The sequence below is a fragment of the Rhamphochromis sp. 'chilingali' genome (assembly GCF_963969265.1).
Source record: "Rhamphochromis sp. 'chilingali' genome assembly, chromosome: 7".
NCBI lineage: Eukaryota > Metazoa > Chordata > Actinopteri > Cichliformes > Cichlidae > Rhamphochromis > Rhamphochromis sp. 'chilingali'.
In genome coordinates, this window is record NC_137934.1 from 40,427,719 (window position 1) to 40,447,423 (window position 19,705).

The window sequence follows — 19,705 nt, forward strand, 5'->3', positions numbered from 1 at the left end:
AACTGGGCTGAACCTCCACCATCACCTGCACCAGCTGGCTGGATGCCTGAGCTCTGGAATCAGGTAAGGTCATGGGAAAGCAGAACCTTATTCACTTCCTCAGTGCTGACAGTATTAATTGTGCACCATCATAACACACACACACACACACACACACACACACACACACACACACACACACACACACACACACACACGTGTTTTCATGATATATCAGTACCTATGACAAAAATGTGACAAATGGGAACGTGCCTTTCTGAAGGTCCTAGAGGCATGGGAATCACAAAAAAATTTGACCCATGCTTCCAGGAACACGCCCATCTGTTGAGATTTTGGCTAGGGTTAAATTTTGGTCAAACCTGAATTTACTGCTACTTATGAGGACACTGTCAGGTTTATGTGACTTATGAGTACCATAAGGTCACACACACTGATATTTCATGTTTAGGTGAATTGTGAAGCCCATGGATACACACATAATTTTCAAGTATACATGACTTATAAGGACCAGGTAAGGGTAGGGTCTGTATTTTCAGCTTGGCTCCTTTTGAGATTACAATATAATAGGCATGGATGCACAATAGTAATGCTCACCAGTCGGGTAACTTCTGACAGAAATATCAGACATTCATGTGTTAATACAACACAGTAAATCTGAGCTGTATAGAGACTTAAAAAGAGACATAGCTCAAAAATGTGGTCAGTCTACTTTTTAAGTCTTAATATTGTATTGCATTAATTTTGCAGTGAATGTTTATGTGAATAAAAACATGGAACATTTTCTGCCTTTCTTATTTTTTAATTACAAAATGCACCCATAATAAACAGATTTATGGGTATAAACAATGCAATGCAGAGACCTGTAATACTGAAATAACTGAGTGACCTGCAATACTGAAATAACTGAGAGTAACAAACTATCTCCCTTGAGTATTAACTTATGATGGCAAAAACCAGGAGAAAGGACTGAGTAACTTAGTCATTACTAACCCAACAGACAAAGTCAAAAATTAAAAAAAAAATAAAAATGAAAATCAAGTTAATTTTAACTGATGCAGCATTCCTGAACCTGCATTTTGTAATTTTATTTATTCATCTTTCTTTTCAATGCTACGATCCTGTTGTGGATGTAATACTTTATGGCAACCCAGTCTCTGCCTTTCAGAGCTGCCGGCTCTGCTTGGATGCAGGAGTCACATTCCTTTTTGCCAGGTACTTTGCAGCTTGTTATGAAATGAAGTAAGTGCCGCTCAACAGCCTTTACTTCATCATCTGTCCACTTGCACCTTGCCTTCCCAGCTGTCATAAATGGAAACAAAAAATATATATCTTAATGCGAATGTAAGATAAGAGAGAAAATATTCTAGTTTCTAATGTGAATACAAAATGTTCTTAAACCTTGCTTTCTACTGGAGCACTTTAAAGGAGCAATAAGCACAATTCATCATACTTAGGTTGAAGGAATTAAAAATGGCTATGTGAATAATTAGAGGTGTAATTTCATCTGGAGTACAGCATGAAGTCACAATCCCTCTCTCTGTGTTGATCTCCAGCCATAGACTTTGGTTTGGTTTACAGGCAGTGCAAAACAGCACACCTAGCAGTGAAAAGATATTGCTTATTGCTCCTTTAAGGATGCTTGGAATGAACCATTTGAAGTGCTGTGTTCTGCTGGGAATCAAATAAGATGAAATGATTTATGATAAAAGCTCTGAATAGTGTCATGCCTGAAAAGAATAAACATGTCCATTGATAACAAGTATATTCACTTAAAACATTTTGTATATGGGTACTTTTACCCTTTCCTGGTGCAGTGTTGCTGATGTTTTTGCTGTCCAGGGTGGTTGAGGCAGAAGCGCCCTCCATATTGTCCAGGGTGGTTGAGGCAGAAGCGCCCTCCATATTGTCCAGGGTGGTTGAGGCAGAAGCGCCCTCCATGTTGTCCAGGGTGGTTGAGGCAGAAGCGCCCTCCATGTTGTCCAGGGTGGTTGAGGCAGAAGCGCCCTCCATATTGTCCAGGGTGGTTGAGGCAGAAGCGCCCTCCATATTGTCCAGGGAAGCTGAGTAAAGTGTGTGGCTTTGGTTCCCAGAATTCTTGGTCCTTGAGCCTTTGAAAAGTAACAGTGAAATATGAGAATTAATGCATTTTTTGTTTGCATTGTAGGCAAAGTCAGCATTGGGCAGTGTGTAATTTTACATTTGATATGAATATTTTACATGTGAACATAATCTACTAATAATACTCATCAATACTCAGGCATCTCCCTAGAAACACATTACTTGCATGCACTACCTCTCAACTTGTGTGCCTAATCTCACAGAAGTGGACCTCCTAATCCTTATATTTAATATTTGCCTTTGTATTGCTTATTTATGCATTTTGCCAGACTTCAATGTATCCAGATCTTTTAGTACCATATTAATGAATGGTGTCTACCATTCTGTCTAATTTATATACTGCTGTCCCTTAAGCCCATCTAACATGACATGAACCTATTAACTGTCTCCAGTCTCATAACTTAAAGATATTATCACACACTGGGCAAGTCAAGATACCTTTGTGTTGTTGAGGGTCAGTGATGGTTTCTCCACTGGAATCATCATCACTTGTAACTGCTTCATCTTGTTGGGGAAAAATAATCAAGACAAAATATTTATATTAGAATCTGCTGAACATTCACAAATGTTATATTCAAAGATAACTATGTTTCAAAAAAAAAAAAGAAAGAAAAAGAATTCACCATCAGGATTGATCACGATGTCATCCAGCCCTTTCCCCTGCAGGTCAGACAGTTTTCCTTTCTCCATTGCAATCAACAGTTTGCTGACTTTTGCAAGCTGCAGGGTACTCTCTGGAAGCCGGTAGAATTCTCGATGGACACGGATGTCGTGTCCGAGAAAGGTGGCAAGTTGATCCATTTCATTTTCTTTTAGATTTAGTACTGTGGACAAAGTGGCAACTTGTTTCCGCAATCTTGTTGAGGTAAGGGCCTCTGGGTACTTTGCACCACATTTATTTGCATACTTGCGAAAGCAGTCAGAGCCTCTGTAATGGGAAAGGACACCTGGGCGTGCAAACAAGTACACATTCTCTGTGTGGACTTGACACTCACTTCTGGCTTTTGCGAGGAGCTCCATTGCAGTGATCATGTCAGGTGTGAGAAGCACAGGTACCATTCTTGATCTTTTACCACGAATCTCAACTCTGTCAAAGTGCTTTGCAAGTTTCCTTTCAAACTCAGTTAGGCCGATCATAATGTCAGGATTCAACTCTGTGCGATTCCGGGATGTAAAAACCTGGAGCTCCATTTTTGAAACTTCTCCTTGCCTTTTTCTGTTAAATAGCACTACCTGCGTCAAAGTCACTTGAGCAAGATTTCCGAAGGTTGTGCTGTTGGGTTTTTCCTCAAGGTCCTTCATGTACATTGCGGACTTAGTAGCAAGAAACTTATGCAGCAGTGACACATCCTGTGTAAATGGCAAAATCTGTGGTTTATTCCATTTGGCTTGTTGAAGTGTGCCCAATGCAGCAGCTGAAATGGACTCTGACCACTTTTTTTCATACAGAGTGGCAAACTGCTTGGCTGACTCTGCAACATCATAGCGATTTGCAATGATGGCTTTACACTGCACAATGCTTGCAACTTTAGCCAAACTGTGTCCCAATTTCAAAGCCAAGGATGGGGTTTTATATGAGTTGCTCTCCTGCTCATAACCAGCAACAGCTCTGACTGCTTGTATGACATGGGGAAAGTTAGTAGGCATAACAAGGTCTTCTGTGCTCTTCAAAGGTGTCATAGCTCTGGCGGTTATCAATAACCTTGCGATCTCTCTCATTTTTTGGCGTATGTAATCATTCCTTTTCTCATTTGGTTTTCTGCCATTGTACAGTGACTCACCAAGGCTAAGAATGTCTCTTTCACTCGTTACTACAAAGGAAATGTCATCCTGATTCATTTCACAAGCAATCTTCCATACAGCTTCATGAACTTGATCAGGTTTCGGTAATTGCAGATGCATCCGTCTTTGCCCAGAGGGAGCTTCCTCATTAAACCTCTGAGGGCACCTTCTCACATGCCTCCAAAGGCAATTTCTTGCATATAGTCCTTGACAAAATTTACAATGACGGTAGTCCTCAGATCCTGTTGCAGTAGTGGGTCTTCGACAAGCAACCATTTCTCCAGCACCAGAAGTTGCCACAGTAGCATTATGGTTAAAGTTTCCCCTCTTCTTAATAGAGCGCAACAAATCTCTTCTTTTGCAGGATCTTTTATCATAACTGAAGGCGCTTGCAACTTCCGGCACATTACCGTGGGCAGATTCAAGGTGCCTTGCCAATTTAGCAATGGCCTTTTTACAATATAGACAGTATTGCTTCTTGTTGTACTTGCTTTGTCTTTCCGTGTTTGGCAAAGGTAGGACTTTTATGGAGCTGTTTTTAGGTGATGTGACCCCTGATGAATCAAAACTGCGGCTTGTTACCGAAGTACTGTGACTGCTACTTCTCAGTGACAAACTAAATGTTGTAGGTTTCTCTGAACTGGTGATCTTCCCACTGTGTCCTGAAGCCGTCTCCAATGCCATGTCATTTAACGTATTTTGGGGAACCACACATTCTGTGATTTTCATGTCCACACTATGGAGACTTGTGTCAGAGGAACTGCCACATGAATCTGGGAAATAGTCTTTATCTTCATAATCCGTACAATCTGAGAATTCATCAGTAGAGATCTGAACGAAAATGGAGAAAAAGCATCTTTGTATTTATTAATAGCTAGAATGTCATTCCCCCTCCAGTAGCAGAACATTCTGCAATCCATGACTTGATGAAAATGCATTCATGTAGTAAATATGCATAATTACATAGCATAAACAATTTGAATGAAGAAGAAAAAGGCAGCTGGCTTACCTGCTCTGAGGTAGCTGTCTGGTGAAAGGTGAGAACTCGAGATTTTTGTCTGGCCTTACATGAAACGTAACAAATTCAATGTTTGTAATTATAATTCATTTGAAAACTAACTCAAAATTATTATGCAATTCAGTATACTGTAAAAAACATTGCTAGTAGGTTAAGAAATGAAAAACAATGCATTGTAACTTAATAGTGAGAATGATTTAACATACATATCACACACTTTGTGTCATGTCATTTTGACATAAAATCTTGGGTGAAAATTCATTTGTGAACCCTGTCAATCATTAATTATATTTGCTGAGATGAAAGGCTGCATTGAGTTCACATATATGTCACAGATACATTAGTGAACATTATTGACAGGAGGATCTGAGTTCCTTATTCTAGATATTATAGAAACTTAACACAGTACAGTTCTGCTACCCAACAATATGAGGACAGTGTAACACACACACTAGAGTTGTTGGTCCAACCATATGAGGACGTATTCTGAAACACACTCATGTTCTTCACAGCTTGAAACAATATGAGGACATGACGACTGAACACATGTAGAGTTCATGTTCCTGACTTCTAACTTGTCCTGCTGTTGTCAATAAAAGCTCTAAACCCAACACTGATGTAAAGCCATCTATTTCCCCAGAAATCCAATCATGTAAACTGATCAGCTTCAGGTTAAATGGACAAAAACATGTGTAAAAGGACAAAAATATTAAATTTAATTGGAATAAAGACCAAATTGATGCTTTAAAGGGAAAGTTTGGACTAACAACTGGTATAGCTAATTTCCTTCTCCTAATGCTAATGTTGATTTTGGGAAACTTTCACTCAAACTGATTGTTTTAATACAATCAAAGTGCATTTCATTTATGCACTAGGCCCAACTGACTCATATACTTGATTCCAAATACAAAAATTTATGCGTAACCTGTTGGAGGAATGAAGTGGATTTGTCACTCACTTCTTGGTCTGTAGGAGGTTGGGACAGGGTCTCAACACTTGGTGTCTGCAACAAAAGACAACAATATAATGTCAGAAACATTCTGTACTACAAATGCTGACTAGCTCATTAACTACAGATCATACTTGTTTCAGTGAACATTATTACAGAAGGATCTGACTTCCTTATGCCAGATTCTATAGAAACTTAACACAGTACAGTTCTGCTACCCAACAATATGAGGACAGTGTAACACACACACTAGAGTTGTTGGTCCAACCATATGAGGACGTATTCTGAAACACACATGTTCTTCACAGCTTGAAACAATATGAGGACATGACGACTGAACACATGTAGAGTTCATGTTCCTGACTTCTAACTTGTCCTGCTGTTGTCAATAAAAGCTCTAAACCCAACACTGATGTAAAGCCATCTATTTCCCCAGAAATCCAATCATGTAAACTGATCAGCTTCAGGTTAAATGGACAAAAACATGTGTAAAAGGACAAAAATATTAAATTTAATTGGAATAAAGACCAAATTGATGCTTTAAAGGGAAAGTTTGGACTAACAACTGGTATAGCCAATTTCCTTCTCCTAATGCTAATGTTGATTTTGGGAAACTTTCACTCAAACTGATTGTTTTAATACAATCAAAGTGCATTTCATTTATGCACTAGGCCCAACTGACTCATATACTTGATTCCAAATACAAAAATTTATGCGTAACCTGTTGGAGGAATGAAGTGGATTTGTCACTCACTTCTTGGTCTGTAGGAGGTTGGGACAGGGTCTCAACACTTGGTGTCTGCAACAAAAGACAACAATATAATGTCAGAAACATTCTGTACTACAAATGCTGACTAGCTCATTAACTACAGATCATACTTGTTTCAGTGAACATTATTACAGAAGGATCTGACTTCCTTATGCCAGATTCTATAGAAACTTAACACAGTACAGTTCTGCTACCCAACAATATGAGGACAGTGTAACACACACACACTAGAGTTGTTGGTCCAACCATATGAGGACGTATTCTGAAACACACTCATGTTCTTCACAGCTTGAAACAATATGAGGACATGACGACTGAACACATGTAGAGTTCATGTTCCTGACTTCTAACTTGTCCTGCTGTTGTCAATAAAAGCTCTAAACCCAACACTGATGTAAAGCCATCTATTTCCCCAGAAATCCAATCATGTAAACTGATCAGCTTCAGGTTAAATGGACAAAAACATGTGTAAAAGGACAAAAATATTAAATTTAATTGGAATAAAGACCAAATTGATGCTTTAAAGGGAAAGTTTGGACTAACAACTGGTATAGCTAATTTCCTTCTCCTAATGCTAATGTTGATTTTGGGAAACTTTCACTCAAACTGATTGTTTTAATACAATCAAAGTGCATTTCATTTATGCACTAGGCCCAACTGACTCATATACTTGATTCCAAATACAAAAATTTATGCGTAACCTGTTGGAGGAATGAAGTGGATTTGTCACTCACTTCTTGGTCTGTAGGAGGTTGGGACAGGGTCTCAACACTTGGTGTCTGCAACAAAAGACAACAATATAATGTCAGAAACATTCTGTACTACAAATGCTGACTAGCTCATTAACTACAGATCATACTTGTTTCAGTGAACATTATTACAGAAGGATCTGACTTCCTTATGCCAGATTCTATAGAAACTTAACACAGTACAGTTCTGCTACCCAACAATATGAGGACAGTGTAACACACACACTAGAGTTGTTGGTCCAACCATATGAGGACGTATTCTGAAACACACTCATGTTCTTCACAGCTTGAAACAATATGAGGACATGACGACTGAACACATGTAGAGTTCATGTTCCTGACTTCTAACTTGTCCTGCTGTTGTCAATAAAAGCTCTAAACCCAACACTGATGTAAAGCCATCTATTTCCCCAGAAATCCAATCATGTAAACTGATCAGCTTCAGGTTAAATGGACAAAAACATGTGTAAAAGGACAAAAATATTAAATTTAATTGGAATAAAGACCAAATTGATGCTTTAAAGGGAAAGTTTGGACTAACAACTGGTATAGCCAATTTCCTTCTCCTAATGCTAATGTTGATTTTGGGAAACTTTCACTCAAACTGATTGTTTTAATACAATCAAAGTGCATTTCATTTATGCACTAGGCCCAACTGACTCATATACTTGATTCCAAATACAAAAATTTATGCGTAACCTGTTGGAGGAATGAAGTGGATTTGTCACTCACTTCTTGGTCTGTAGGAGGTTGGGACAGGGTCACAACACTTGGTGTCTGCAACAAAAGACAACAATATAATGTCAGAAACATTCTGTACTACAAATGCTGACTAGCTCATTAATTACAGATCATACTTGTTTCAGTGAACATTATTACAGAAGGATCTGACTTCCTTATGCCAGATTCTATAGAAACTTAACACAGTACAGTTCTGCTACCCAACAATATGAGGACAGTGTAACACACACACACTAGAGTTGTTGGTCCAACCATATGAGGACGTATTCTGAAACACACTCATGTTCTTCACAGCTTGAAACAATATGAGGACATGACGACTGAACACATGTAGAGTTCATGTTCCTGACTTCTAACTTGTCCTGCTGTTGTCAATAAAAGCTCTAAACCCAACACTGATGTAAAGCCATCTATTTCCCCAGAAATCCAATCATGTAAACTGATCAGCTTCAGGTTAAATGGACAAAAACATGTGTAAAAGGACAAAAATATTAAATTTAATTGGAATAAAGACCAAATTGATGCTTTAAAGGGAAAGTTTGGACTAACAACTGGTATAGCTAATTTCCTTCTCCTAATGCTAATGTTGATTTTGGGAAACTTTCACTCAAACTGATTGTTTTAATACAATCAAAGTGCATTTCATTTATGCACTAGGCCCAACTGACTCATATACTTGATTCCAAATACAAAAATTTATGCGTAACCTGTTGGAGGAATGAAGTGGATTTGTCACTCACTTCTTGGTCTGTAGGAGGTTGGGACAGGGTCTCAACACTTGGTGTCTGCAACAAAAGACAACAATATAATGTCAGAAACATTCTGTACTACAAATGCTGACTAGCTCATTAACTACAGATCATACTTGTTTCAGTGAACATTATTACAGAAGGATCTGACTTCCTTATGCCAGATTCTATAGAAACTTAACACAGTACAGTTCTGCTACCCAACAATATGAGGACAGTGTAACACACACACACTAGAGTTGTTGGTCCAACCATATGAGGACGTATTCTGAAACACACTCATGTTCTTCACAGCTTGAAACAATATGAGGACATGACGACTGAACACATGTAGAGTTCATGTTCCTGACTTCTAACTTGTCCTGCTGTTGTCAATAAAAGCTCTAAACCCAACACTGATGTAAAGCCATCTATTTCCCCAGAAATCCAATCATGTAAACTGATCAGCTTCAGGTTAAATGGACAAAAACATGTGTAAAAGGACAAAAATATTAAATTTAATTGGAATAAAGACCAAATTGATGCTTTAAAGGGAAAGTTTGGACTAACAACTGGTATAGCTAATTTCCTTCTCCTAATGCTAATGTTGATTTTGGGAAACTTTCACTCAAACTGATTGTTTTAATACAATCAAAGTGCATTTCATTTATGCACTAGGCCCAACTGACTCATATACTTGATTCCAAATACAAAAATTTATGCGTAACCTGTTGGAGGAATGAAGTGGATTTGTCACTCACTTCTTGGTCTGTAGGAGGTTGGGACAGGGTCACAACACTTGGTGTCTGCAACAAAAGACAACAATATAATGTCAGAAACATTCTGTACTACAAATGCTGACTAGCTCATTAACTACAGATCATACTTGTTTCAGTGAACATTATTACAGAAGGATCTGACTTCCTTATGCCAGATTCTATAGAAACTTAACACAGTACAGTTCTGCTACCCAACAATATGAGGACAGTGTAACACACACACACACTAGAGTTGTTGGTCCAACCATATGAGGACGTATTCTGAAACACACTCATGTTCTTCACAGCTTGAAACAATATGAGGACATGACGACTGAACACATGTAGAGTTCATGTTCCTGACTTCCAACTTGTCCTGCTGTTGTCAATAAAAGCTCTAAACCCAACACTGATGTAAAGCCATCTATTTCCCCAGAAATCCAATCATGTAAACTGATCAGCTTCAGGTTAAATGGACAAAAACATGTGTAAAAGGACAAAAATATTAAATTTAATTGGAATAAAGACCAAATTGATGCTTTAAAGGGAAAGTTTGGACTAACAACTGGTATAGCCAATTTCCTTCTCCTAATGCTAATGTTGATTTTGGGAAACTTTCACTCAAACTGATTGTTTTAATACAATCAAAGTGCATTTCATTTATGCACTAGGCCCAACTGACTCATATACTTGATTCCAAATACAAAAATTTATGCGTAACCTGTTGGAGGAATGAAGTGGATTTGTCACTCACTTCTTGGTCTGTAGGAGGTTGGGACAGGGTCTCAACACTTGGTGTCTGCAACAAAAGACAACAATATAATGTCAGAAACATTCTGTACTACAAATGCTGACTAGCTCATTAACTACAGATCATACTTGTTTCAGTGAACATTATTACAGAAGGATCTGACTTCCTTATGCCAGATTCTATAGAAACTTAACACAGTACAGTTCTGCTACCCAACAATATGAGGACAGTGTAACACACACACACTAGAGTTGTTGGTCCAACCATATGAGGACGTATTCTGAAACACACTCATGTTCTTCACAGCTTGAAACAATATGAGGACATGACGACTGAACACATGTAGAGTTCATGTTCCTGACTTCTAACTTGTCCTGCTGTTGTCAATAAAAGCTCTAAACCCAACACTGATGTAAAGCCATCTATTTCCCCAGAAATCCAATCATGTAAACTGATCAGCTTCAGGTTAAATGGACAAAAACATGTGTAAAAGGACAAAAATATTAAATTTAATTGGAATAAAGACCAAATTGATGCTTTAAAGGGAAAGTTTGGACTAACAACTGGTATAGCCAATTTCCTTCTCCTAATGCTAATGTTGATTTTGGGAAACTTTCACTCAAACTGATTGTTTTAATACAATCAAAGTGCATTTCATTTATGCACTAGGCCCAACTGACTCATATACTTGATTCCAAATACAAAAATTTATGCGTAACCTGTTGGAGGAATGAAGTGGATTTGTCACTCACTTCTTGGTCTGTAGGAGGTTGGGACAGGGTCTCAACACTTGGTGTCTGCAACAAAAGACAACAATATAATGTCAGAAACATTCTGTACTACAAATGCTGACTAGCTCATTAACTACAGATCATACTTGTTTCAGTGAACATTATTACAGAAGGATCTGACTTCCTTATGCCAGATTCTATAGAAACTTAACACAGTACAGTTCTGCTACCCAACAATATGAGGACAGTGTAACACACACACACTAGAGTTGTTGGTCCAACCATATGAGGACGTATTCTGAAACACACTCATGTTCTTCACAGCTTGAAACAATATGAGGACATGACGACTGAACACATGTAGAGTTCATGTTCCTGACTTCCAACTTGTCCTGCTGTTGTCAATAAAAGCTCTAAACCCAACACTGATGTAAAGCCATCTATTTCCCCAGAAATCCAATCATGTAAACTGATCAGCTTCAGGTTAAATGGACAAAAACATGCGTAAAAGGACAAAAATATTAAATTTAATTGGAATAAAGACCAAATTGATGCTTTAAAGGGAAAGTTTGGACTAACAACTGGTATAGCCAATTTCCTTCTCCTAATGCTAATGTTGATTTTGGGAAACTTTCACTCAAACTGATTGTTTTAATACAATCAAAGTGCATTTCATTTATGCACTAGGCCCAACTGACTCATATACTTGATTCCAAATACAAAAATTTATGCGTAACCTGTTGGAGGAATGAAGTGGATTTGTCACTCACTTCTTGGTCTGTAGGAGGTTGGGACAGGGTCTCAACACTTGGTGTCTGCAACAAAAGACAACAATATAATGTCAGAAACATTCTGTACTACAAATGCTGACTAGCTCATTAACTACAGATCATACTTGTTTCAGTGAACATTATTACAGAAGGATCTGACTTCCTTATGCCAGATTCTATAGAAACTTAACACAGTACAGTTCTGCTACCCAACAATATGAGGACAGTGTAACACACACACACACTAGAGTTGTTGGTCCAACCATATGAGGACGTATTCTGAAACACACTCATGTTCTTCACAGCTTGAAACAATATGAGGACATGACGACTGAACACATGTAGAGTTCATGTTCCTGACTTCTAACTTGTCCTGCTGTTGTCAATAAAAGCTCTAAACCCAACACTGATGTAAAGCCATCTATTTCCCCAGAAATCCAATCATGTAAACTGATCAGCTTCAGGTTAAATGGACAAAAACATGTGTAAAAGGACAAAAATATTACATTTAATTGGAATAAAGACCAAATTGATGCTTTAAAACCCTCGGAGGGTTTAAGTCAAAATAGGGACCCTTTGGATTTTTGATTCTCAATATATCAATCATTTTAAAGACTAGTTGCATGAAACTTGGCCATGAGGTGCATTTTAGGATTATTTTTAAAATTCAATGATCCCCTCTATGGTGTGGTATATAGCAAAGGAGATTCACATAAGTGTTACCTCCTGTGTTCCTCGTACCATTTTGGGTCCCATTGACTCCCATTATAATCACATATTTTCGATATACTGTAATCCTGACATGTGATGATGCCTTTCTCGTGAATACCTAATGGATCTAAGCCCCAGCCTTCAAAATAAAGGAAAAATAGGTTTTGGATCAAATGAGCAAAATATTAGGTACAGCACCACCATAGACATTTTCAGTGGTTTTGAATGCAGGACATGGTTATCTTACTATGCAAAATACATGACAATAAAACAGCTCACCACCATAAAATAGTCTTGATGTAGTGGAACTGATATAACAGAGTGGTGTGAATGTGATTGAGAATATATTTATACTGTGTGTCGGTCGCAAACAAAACAGCCTATAGAGCCGCCTTCTTGAAGTGAACAACGGCAGCCTGCTCCGTTTTTTGTTTTTTTTCCCTTCTCTGAACCTCTGTCAGTGTTATGTTGCTCCACTTTGCACACACTGGCTCTGAGCAAGTGAGTGGAGGGGTGCAAAAGCAGCCACGTGTTTGCAGAGCAGAGGGGGGAGGGGTGCAAAAACAGCCACCTGTTTGCAGAGCAGAGGGGGGAGGGGCAGTTGTTACTCTCTCAGTGGCAAGTCAGCAGAGCTGGGGGAGAGACAGAGAGAGATCCTTTTCTATCTTCTTGGATTCAAGTGCACATTTGAAGTCTGTGAGAATAGTTTGCAGCCTTGTCTTGCGAGTCATTTCTGCACAGACGCCACGAAATGCACAGATGCGCGTACGGACAACACAAAGCACACGGTCAATTTCGGGGAGGCTCTTGCTGAGAAAGAGCAGCAGTGCTCATCGTGCAAACAGCACATTATTATCGTAACTGCTGCAAAGATATATATATTCTGAAACACACTCATGTTCTTCACAGCTTGAAACAATATGAGGACATGACGACTGAACACATGTAGAGTTCATGTTCCTGACTTCTAACTTGTCCTGCTGTTGTCAATAAAAGCTCTAAACCCAACACTGATGTAAAGCCATCTATTTCCCCAGAAATCCAATCATGTAAACTGATCAGCTTCAGGTTAAATGGACAAAAACATGTGTAAAAGGACAAAAATATTAAATTTAATTGGAATAAAGACCAAATTGATGCTTTAAAACCCTCGGAGGGTTTAAGTCAAAATAGGGACCCTTTGGATTTTTGATTCTCAATATATCAATCATTTTAAAGACTAGTTGCATGAAACTTGGCCATGAGGTGCATTTTAGGATTATTTTTAAAATTCAATGATCCCCTCTATGGTGTGGTATATAGCAAAGGAGATTCACATAAGTGTTACCTCCTGTGTTCCTCGTACCATTTTGGGTCCCATTGACTCCCATTATAATCACATATTTTCGATATACTGTAATCCTGACATGTGATGATGCCTTTCTCGTGAATACCTAATGGATCTAAGCCTCAGCCTTCAAAATAAAGGAAAAATAGGTTTTGGATCAAATGAGCAAAATATTAGGTACAGCACCACCATAGACATTTTCAGTGGTTTTGAATGCAGGACATGGTTATCTTACTATGCAAAATACATGACAATAAAACAGCTCACCACCATAAAATAGTCTTGATGTAGTGGAACTGATATAACAGAGTGGTGTGAATGTGATTGAGAATATATTTATACTGTGTGTCGGTCGCAAACAAAACAGCCTATAGAGCCGCCTTCTTGAAGTGAACAACGGCAGCCTGCTCCGTTTTTTGTTTTTTTTCCCTTCTCTGAACCTCTGTCAGTGTTATGTTGCTCCACTTTGCACACACTGGCTCTGAGCAAGTGAGTGGAGGGGTGCAAAAGCAGCCACGTGTTTGCAGAGCAGAGGGGGGAGGGGTGCAAAAACAGCCACCTGTTTGCAGAGCAGAGGGGGGAGGGGCAGTTGTTACTCTCTCAGTGGCAAGTCAGCAGAGCTGGGGGAGAGACAGAGAGAGATCCTTTTCTATCTTCTTGGATTCAAGTGCACATTTGAAGTCTGTGAGAATAGTTTGCAGCCTTGTCTTGCGAGTCATTTCTGCACAGACGCCACGAAATGCACAGATGCGCGTACGGACAACACAAAGCGCACGGTCAATTTCGGGGAGGCTCTTGCTGAGAAAGAGCAGCAGTGCTCATCGTGCAAACAGCACATTATTATCGTAACTGCTGCAAAGATATATATATTCTGAAACACACTCATGTTCTTCACAGCTTGAAACAATATGAGGACATGACGACTGAACACATGTAGAGTTCATGTTCCTGACTTCTAACTTGTCCTGCTGTTGTCAATAAAAGCTCTAAACCCAACACTGATGTAAAGCCATCTATTTCCCCAGAAATCCAATCATGTAAACTGATCAGCTTCAGGTTAAATGGACAAAAACATCTGTAAAAGGACAAAAATATCAAATTTTGTCAATAAAACCCTGCACTGATCTACTCTGGTCTTCATAACTAGAATAATATCTATCTTTTCATCTACTAATATTTAACATTCCCTGTACTGCACAATCTATGAAGAGGATTTACTTACCAGAGCTCGCCATGGCCACATAGATTCTCCATAGTCATAGGTGATTTCACTCTCCGCTTGGATATTTTCAATAGCAAACAAGCAGAGATGAGGTTTATCCTGGACTGCCAGCTGTTTCATCTTGCAGTTTGGGTACTTGTGGTCATCATTAACCAGCCGGCCAAGTGAGTCGTCTTCACGGGAGGCATCAATGCTAAAAGTGAAGAAAAGAACATATGTTTTGTTCACTAAAAACATAATGTTGTAAAGAACAACTGATATTGTATATGCCTTTACTTACCACCATGTGCTATTTTTCCATTTAAAATCAAATAGGAAAGCAGTTTGCTTTTCTGTGTACTTTTTCTGCCGCTTGTCCCGTTCATGTTCTGAGATAAGCTCCCCACGGTACTCGACCACAAAGGATCCCTTTTCAATTGGTTCAGAGGCAAATACACCACGTCCTAATACAAGATGTTCAATAAGTAGCGTTAAGTAATACAATCCAAATCAGGTTTACTGCAGCTGATCAGCCACTGACAAAACATATGCAGAACAAACAATCACAAAATGTTTTAATTGTGAGGGGAACATCTAGATCAGGGGTGCCCAATCCCGGTCCTCGAGAGCTACTGTCCTGCAGCTTTTAGATGCATCCTTGTTCCCACACACCTGAATCAAATGAATGGCTTGTTATCAGGCCTTTGCCAAACATGATGGCATGCTGAAGAGATCAAACCATTTGATTCAGGTGTGTGGGAACAAGGATGCATCTAAAAGCTGCAGGACGGTAGCTCTCGAGGACCGGGATTGGGCACCCCTGATCTAGATGCTTACGTTCAGGGCTGCAACAAATGAGTTGATACAATAAATAAATGCTAATAATAAAAAAAACAATTATTAAAATAGTTGGCAACAAATTTCAAATACATGAAAATATAAAACATTTTTTAATCTAGATGATAGATAGATAGCTAGCTAGCTTTGGGAGGTTCCCTCAGGGAAACTGAAGCAATTGTTATATATTTGTCACGGTCCGGGGCAGCGGCCGTGTGGAGAGTGGAAGGAGGACCCAAAACGCAGCACTTATTCAGGTGTGAGGGTGATTTATTGATAATATCAAACACAAAGTGGAGATGGCAAACAGAACTAAGGACGAAACTAAACTGGGATAAACTACACAGGAGTGGGAAACCTGAACATGAAGGGAGAACAGCAGGGAGAGCACGCAGAGGATTACACCAGGTATGAACACAGACGACGCGACGAGGAACAGAGGCAAACACACACTATAAATACACAGAGAGACACTGGGAAGTCACACACAGGTGGGAGACACAGCTGGACCTGATTAACCTGATGAGACAGGGGAACACTAACACCAGGGACCAACAGAGGGAGCACAAACCCAGAACCCAGTGTCTAAAATCCCAAACACAAACCATCCCAAAACAGCCATGAATAATAATGAAAGTAATAACAATAAAGAACATAAACACAAAGTCACCGAGTCATGGTCGCAGGGCCATGACAATATTATTAAATATTATAATAAACATTAGTTGCAGCTCTGGTAATATTCATGCAGTAGCCATAAGGAACAACATATAACATACCTTTATAGTCATTGATCCATTGGGCCTTTAAACAAGTCTTGTCACTTCCAGATAAAATAAAGTGAGCAGCCTCTGCTTCAGGACGAAGTCTGAGTCTTCTTTTTGACATGTTCTTCACTCTCAATCTGCTCAACCTGTACACATCTTCATGAGAAAATGACGAAAAGTCAGCAAGACAAAACCAACCAGTACTTTCTTTACATGGTATTTTAAATAGTATTTTTCTGCCTTAAATCACAATGCATTTGCTAATCAGACTAATATACCAGTGCAAACACTTTGCAAATGTAATGTGACATTAAATTACCTTCACGAATAATTTTAACATGCCAATACACGGACAAATACTGTAAACTGTGCACTTTACTACCATTACTGAAACACTAATGTCATTGATTTGTGCTAAACAGGAAAACATTAATATTATCATTTAAATCCCAGAAAACATATCTTGAAATAAAATGCGTGTTGCAGTAGCCTACACTTAAAAAGAGCTTAGACTGACTGTCTCTGCAGTTGCAGATGCAGAGAGGGCCGCAGGCCCTTTAACTCCAGTGGAAATTTAAAAACAATTAAATTTAACTTCTAATATCTGTTGCTGAAGATAAAGCTAAAGTATATTTATTACCATTTATCATCATGCACCATTTTAACTTTATTCAAATCGATTGTGTGTTGTTTCCATTCCATTTAGCTAACATTAATTAGCTTGTTAAACATACAACTTTACCTCGAAGCGTGCGTGAAATCATGGATATCAAAGGTAAATACATACGTCAAGATAAATCTCTCCTGAGTGCTGAAGGTCCCGGATGTGCCGTTCACGCAGAGCTCCGGCGAGTTTGTATCTTGCCGTGACCAGCAGCTCTTTGGTTGAGGCTTTCGAACAATCAGATGCATCTTTACTCACTTGTTGACCAATCAGAGACGTCGTTCTATGCTCCACTGACGAAATGCTGCATCCTCTCACCAGCCACGGTCTCTCCTCGTCCATTTAACAACAAAAACACAGCAACACGTGCTGTATTTGAGGTAGGAACACTTGAGAACTGTCACAATGTTTTGCAAACTGCTGTTACAGTTAATTTCGTTCCGTTAATTTGTTTGGTTCCTATTCTGAAGTAACACTTAATACACATGGGGTTAGCTTGCTGGTCTAGTTTAAGTTAGCATGGGCATGCTGTTCACTGATAGAGTAAGGCCAAAATTGTCCTGATATTGTCAGTGTGTTATCATAAACATGTCCTAATTTGTCATGAAAAGAAGAGCAGCACCCCTAGACCCCCAAGTGAAAATACAGATAATAGATAAGCAATTTAAGAAAATAAGTATAATGTATATAATAAATGATTTTACTGTCACTTTCCTGGGTCTGTTGACCCAGCGTTTTAAGTTTTAGTTTGTTTGGATGTCGATGTTTGTTTATAAGTTCTTTAGGTTTGCTAAGTTCATTTGTTTATTAGATTACCCTTGTGATGTCTGTTTTATTGGGAAAGTCCTTGTCCTATATGCAATGAGTCTAGTTTTGTTTCCCCTTGTCCCAGCTGTTCCTCATCCCCTCATTATCTCTCTGTGTACTTACAGTGGCTTGCAAAAGTATTCGTCCCTCTTTTCCACATTTTGTCACATTACTGCCACAAACACAAATTGTCATGGTCCTGGGTCGGTGACCTAGCGCTTTTAGTTTATTATCATTTTCTAGTTTATTATTATGATGATGATTATTATTATTGTTTGAGTTCTATGTCTTATATTTGGTCTGCCTCTGAGTCTGTGTCTCTGTCTATGGTGTCACCCCGTCTGTTTGTGAATCTGTCTGTTTAGTTCTGTGTCTTGTTTGGTTCCCCGTGTCTGAGTTTCCTGTTTTATTGTGAAGGTCTCTGTCTGATGTGAGTGTGTTCACTTTACGTTTCCCCTGTCCCGTCAGCTCTGATTCCTCCCAGCCGTATTGCCCTCCTGTCTCTCATCCCCTGATTACTGGTGTGTGTATTTAAGCCCTGTGTGTTCTCCTGCCTGTTGCCGGTTTGTCTGTGTTCCTCCGTGTCAGTCTGTGTTACTCGGTGTCCTGCTGGTCGTCGTCTCGGCCTCTCAGCCCTTTGTCGTATGCTCCCAGGTCTGTTATTTTAGTTCTTCCCAGTTTAGGTGTCTTCAGTTATTTGTCATGCCCCACTGCTTGTTTGCCACTACACCTTGTAAATAAACTTCACTAGCATTTTCATCCACTGCTTGCATCTCGGGTCCTCCTTCCTCCACACCACACGGCTCGCCTTCCCAGCCGTGACACAAATCAATTTTAATGGAATCCAATTGCAGCAAAAGGTGGTTCTACAAAGTATTGACTCAGGGGGCTGAATAATTGCGCACACCCCACTTTTCAGTTATTTATTTGTAAAAAATGTTTGGAATCATGTATGATTTTCGTTCCACTTCTCACGTGTGCACCACTTTGTGTTGGTCTTTCACGTGGAATTCCAATAAAATTGATTCATGTTTGTGGCTGTAATGTGACAAAATGTGGGAAAGTTAAAGGGGGCCGAATACTTTTGCAAGCCACTGTAAGTCCTGTCCTAATTTGTTCAGTGTCAGGTCATCTGTTGTCTTTGGTGCCACGTTTCCATGTTCCAGGTATCTTTGTATCCATGTCAGGTTTCATGGTTTTTTTGTTTTTTGTTTTTTTAATAAAAAATATTTTCCCCAGGTTAGGTTATTGTTTATCTTCACCTCTGCCTTCTGTTTTGTAATCTTTTAATTAAATTAAATTTTATTTATATAGCGCCAAATCACAACAACAATCGCCTGAAGGCGCTTTATATTGTACAGTAGATTGCACAATAATAGATACAGAGGAAAAACCCAACAATCATAGGACCACCTATGAGCAAGCGCTTTGGCGACAGTGGGAAGGAAAAACTCCCTTTTAACAGGAAGAAACCTCTGGCAGAACCAGGCTCAGGGAGCGGCGGGCATCTGCTGTGACTAGTTGGGG

At 39.1% G+C, this 19,705-nt stretch overlaps 2 protein-coding genes across 7 annotated transcripts in view; both read right to left on the reverse strand.

Annotated features, from left to right (window-relative positions):
• chst11 (carbohydrate (chondroitin 4) sulfotransferase 11) overlaps positions 1-19,705 on the reverse strand; it is a 127,872-nt gene that overhangs the window by 34,463 nt on the left and 73,704 nt on the right. The window lies entirely within an intron of this gene.
• Positions 765-19,705, reverse strand: LOC308399555 (uncharacterized protein). Of its 5 annotated transcripts, XM_080886875.1 has the most exons (18): positions 17,450-19,705; positions 16,720-16,863; positions 15,405-15,567; positions 15,125-15,317; positions 11,832-11,909; positions 11,116-11,160; positions 10,334-10,411; positions 9,616-9,660; positions 8,834-8,911; positions 8,118-8,162; positions 7,371-7,415; positions 6,622-6,666; positions 5,877-5,921; positions 4,910-4,963; positions 2,742-4,731; positions 2,557-2,622; positions 1,800-2,108; positions 765-1,299 (listed from the first exon to the last, which is right to left on the reverse strand). In XM_080886875.1, exons 1-18 carry the CDS (start codon positions 17,490-17,492, stop codon positions 1,085-1,087), a joined length of 3,681 nt encoding a protein of 1,226 aa, XP_080743001.1. In that variant the 5' UTR covers positions 17,493-19,705; the 3' UTR covers positions 765-1,084. The 5 variants fall into 5 exon arrangements, with proteins under 5 accessions (XP_080743001.1, XP_080743002.1, XP_080743003.1 ...); XM_080886876.1 differs by lacking the exons at positions 6,622-6,666; positions 7,371-7,415; positions 8,118-8,162; ... (2 more) ...; positions 10,334-10,411; positions 11,116-11,160 and having other exon boundaries at positions 5,844-5,921; positions 11,865-11,909; positions 17,450-19,699; XM_080886877.1 differs by lacking the exons at positions 5,877-5,921; positions 6,622-6,666; positions 7,371-7,415; ... (2 more) ...; positions 10,334-10,411; positions 11,116-11,160 and having other exon boundaries at positions 8,867-8,911; positions 11,865-11,909; positions 17,450-19,699.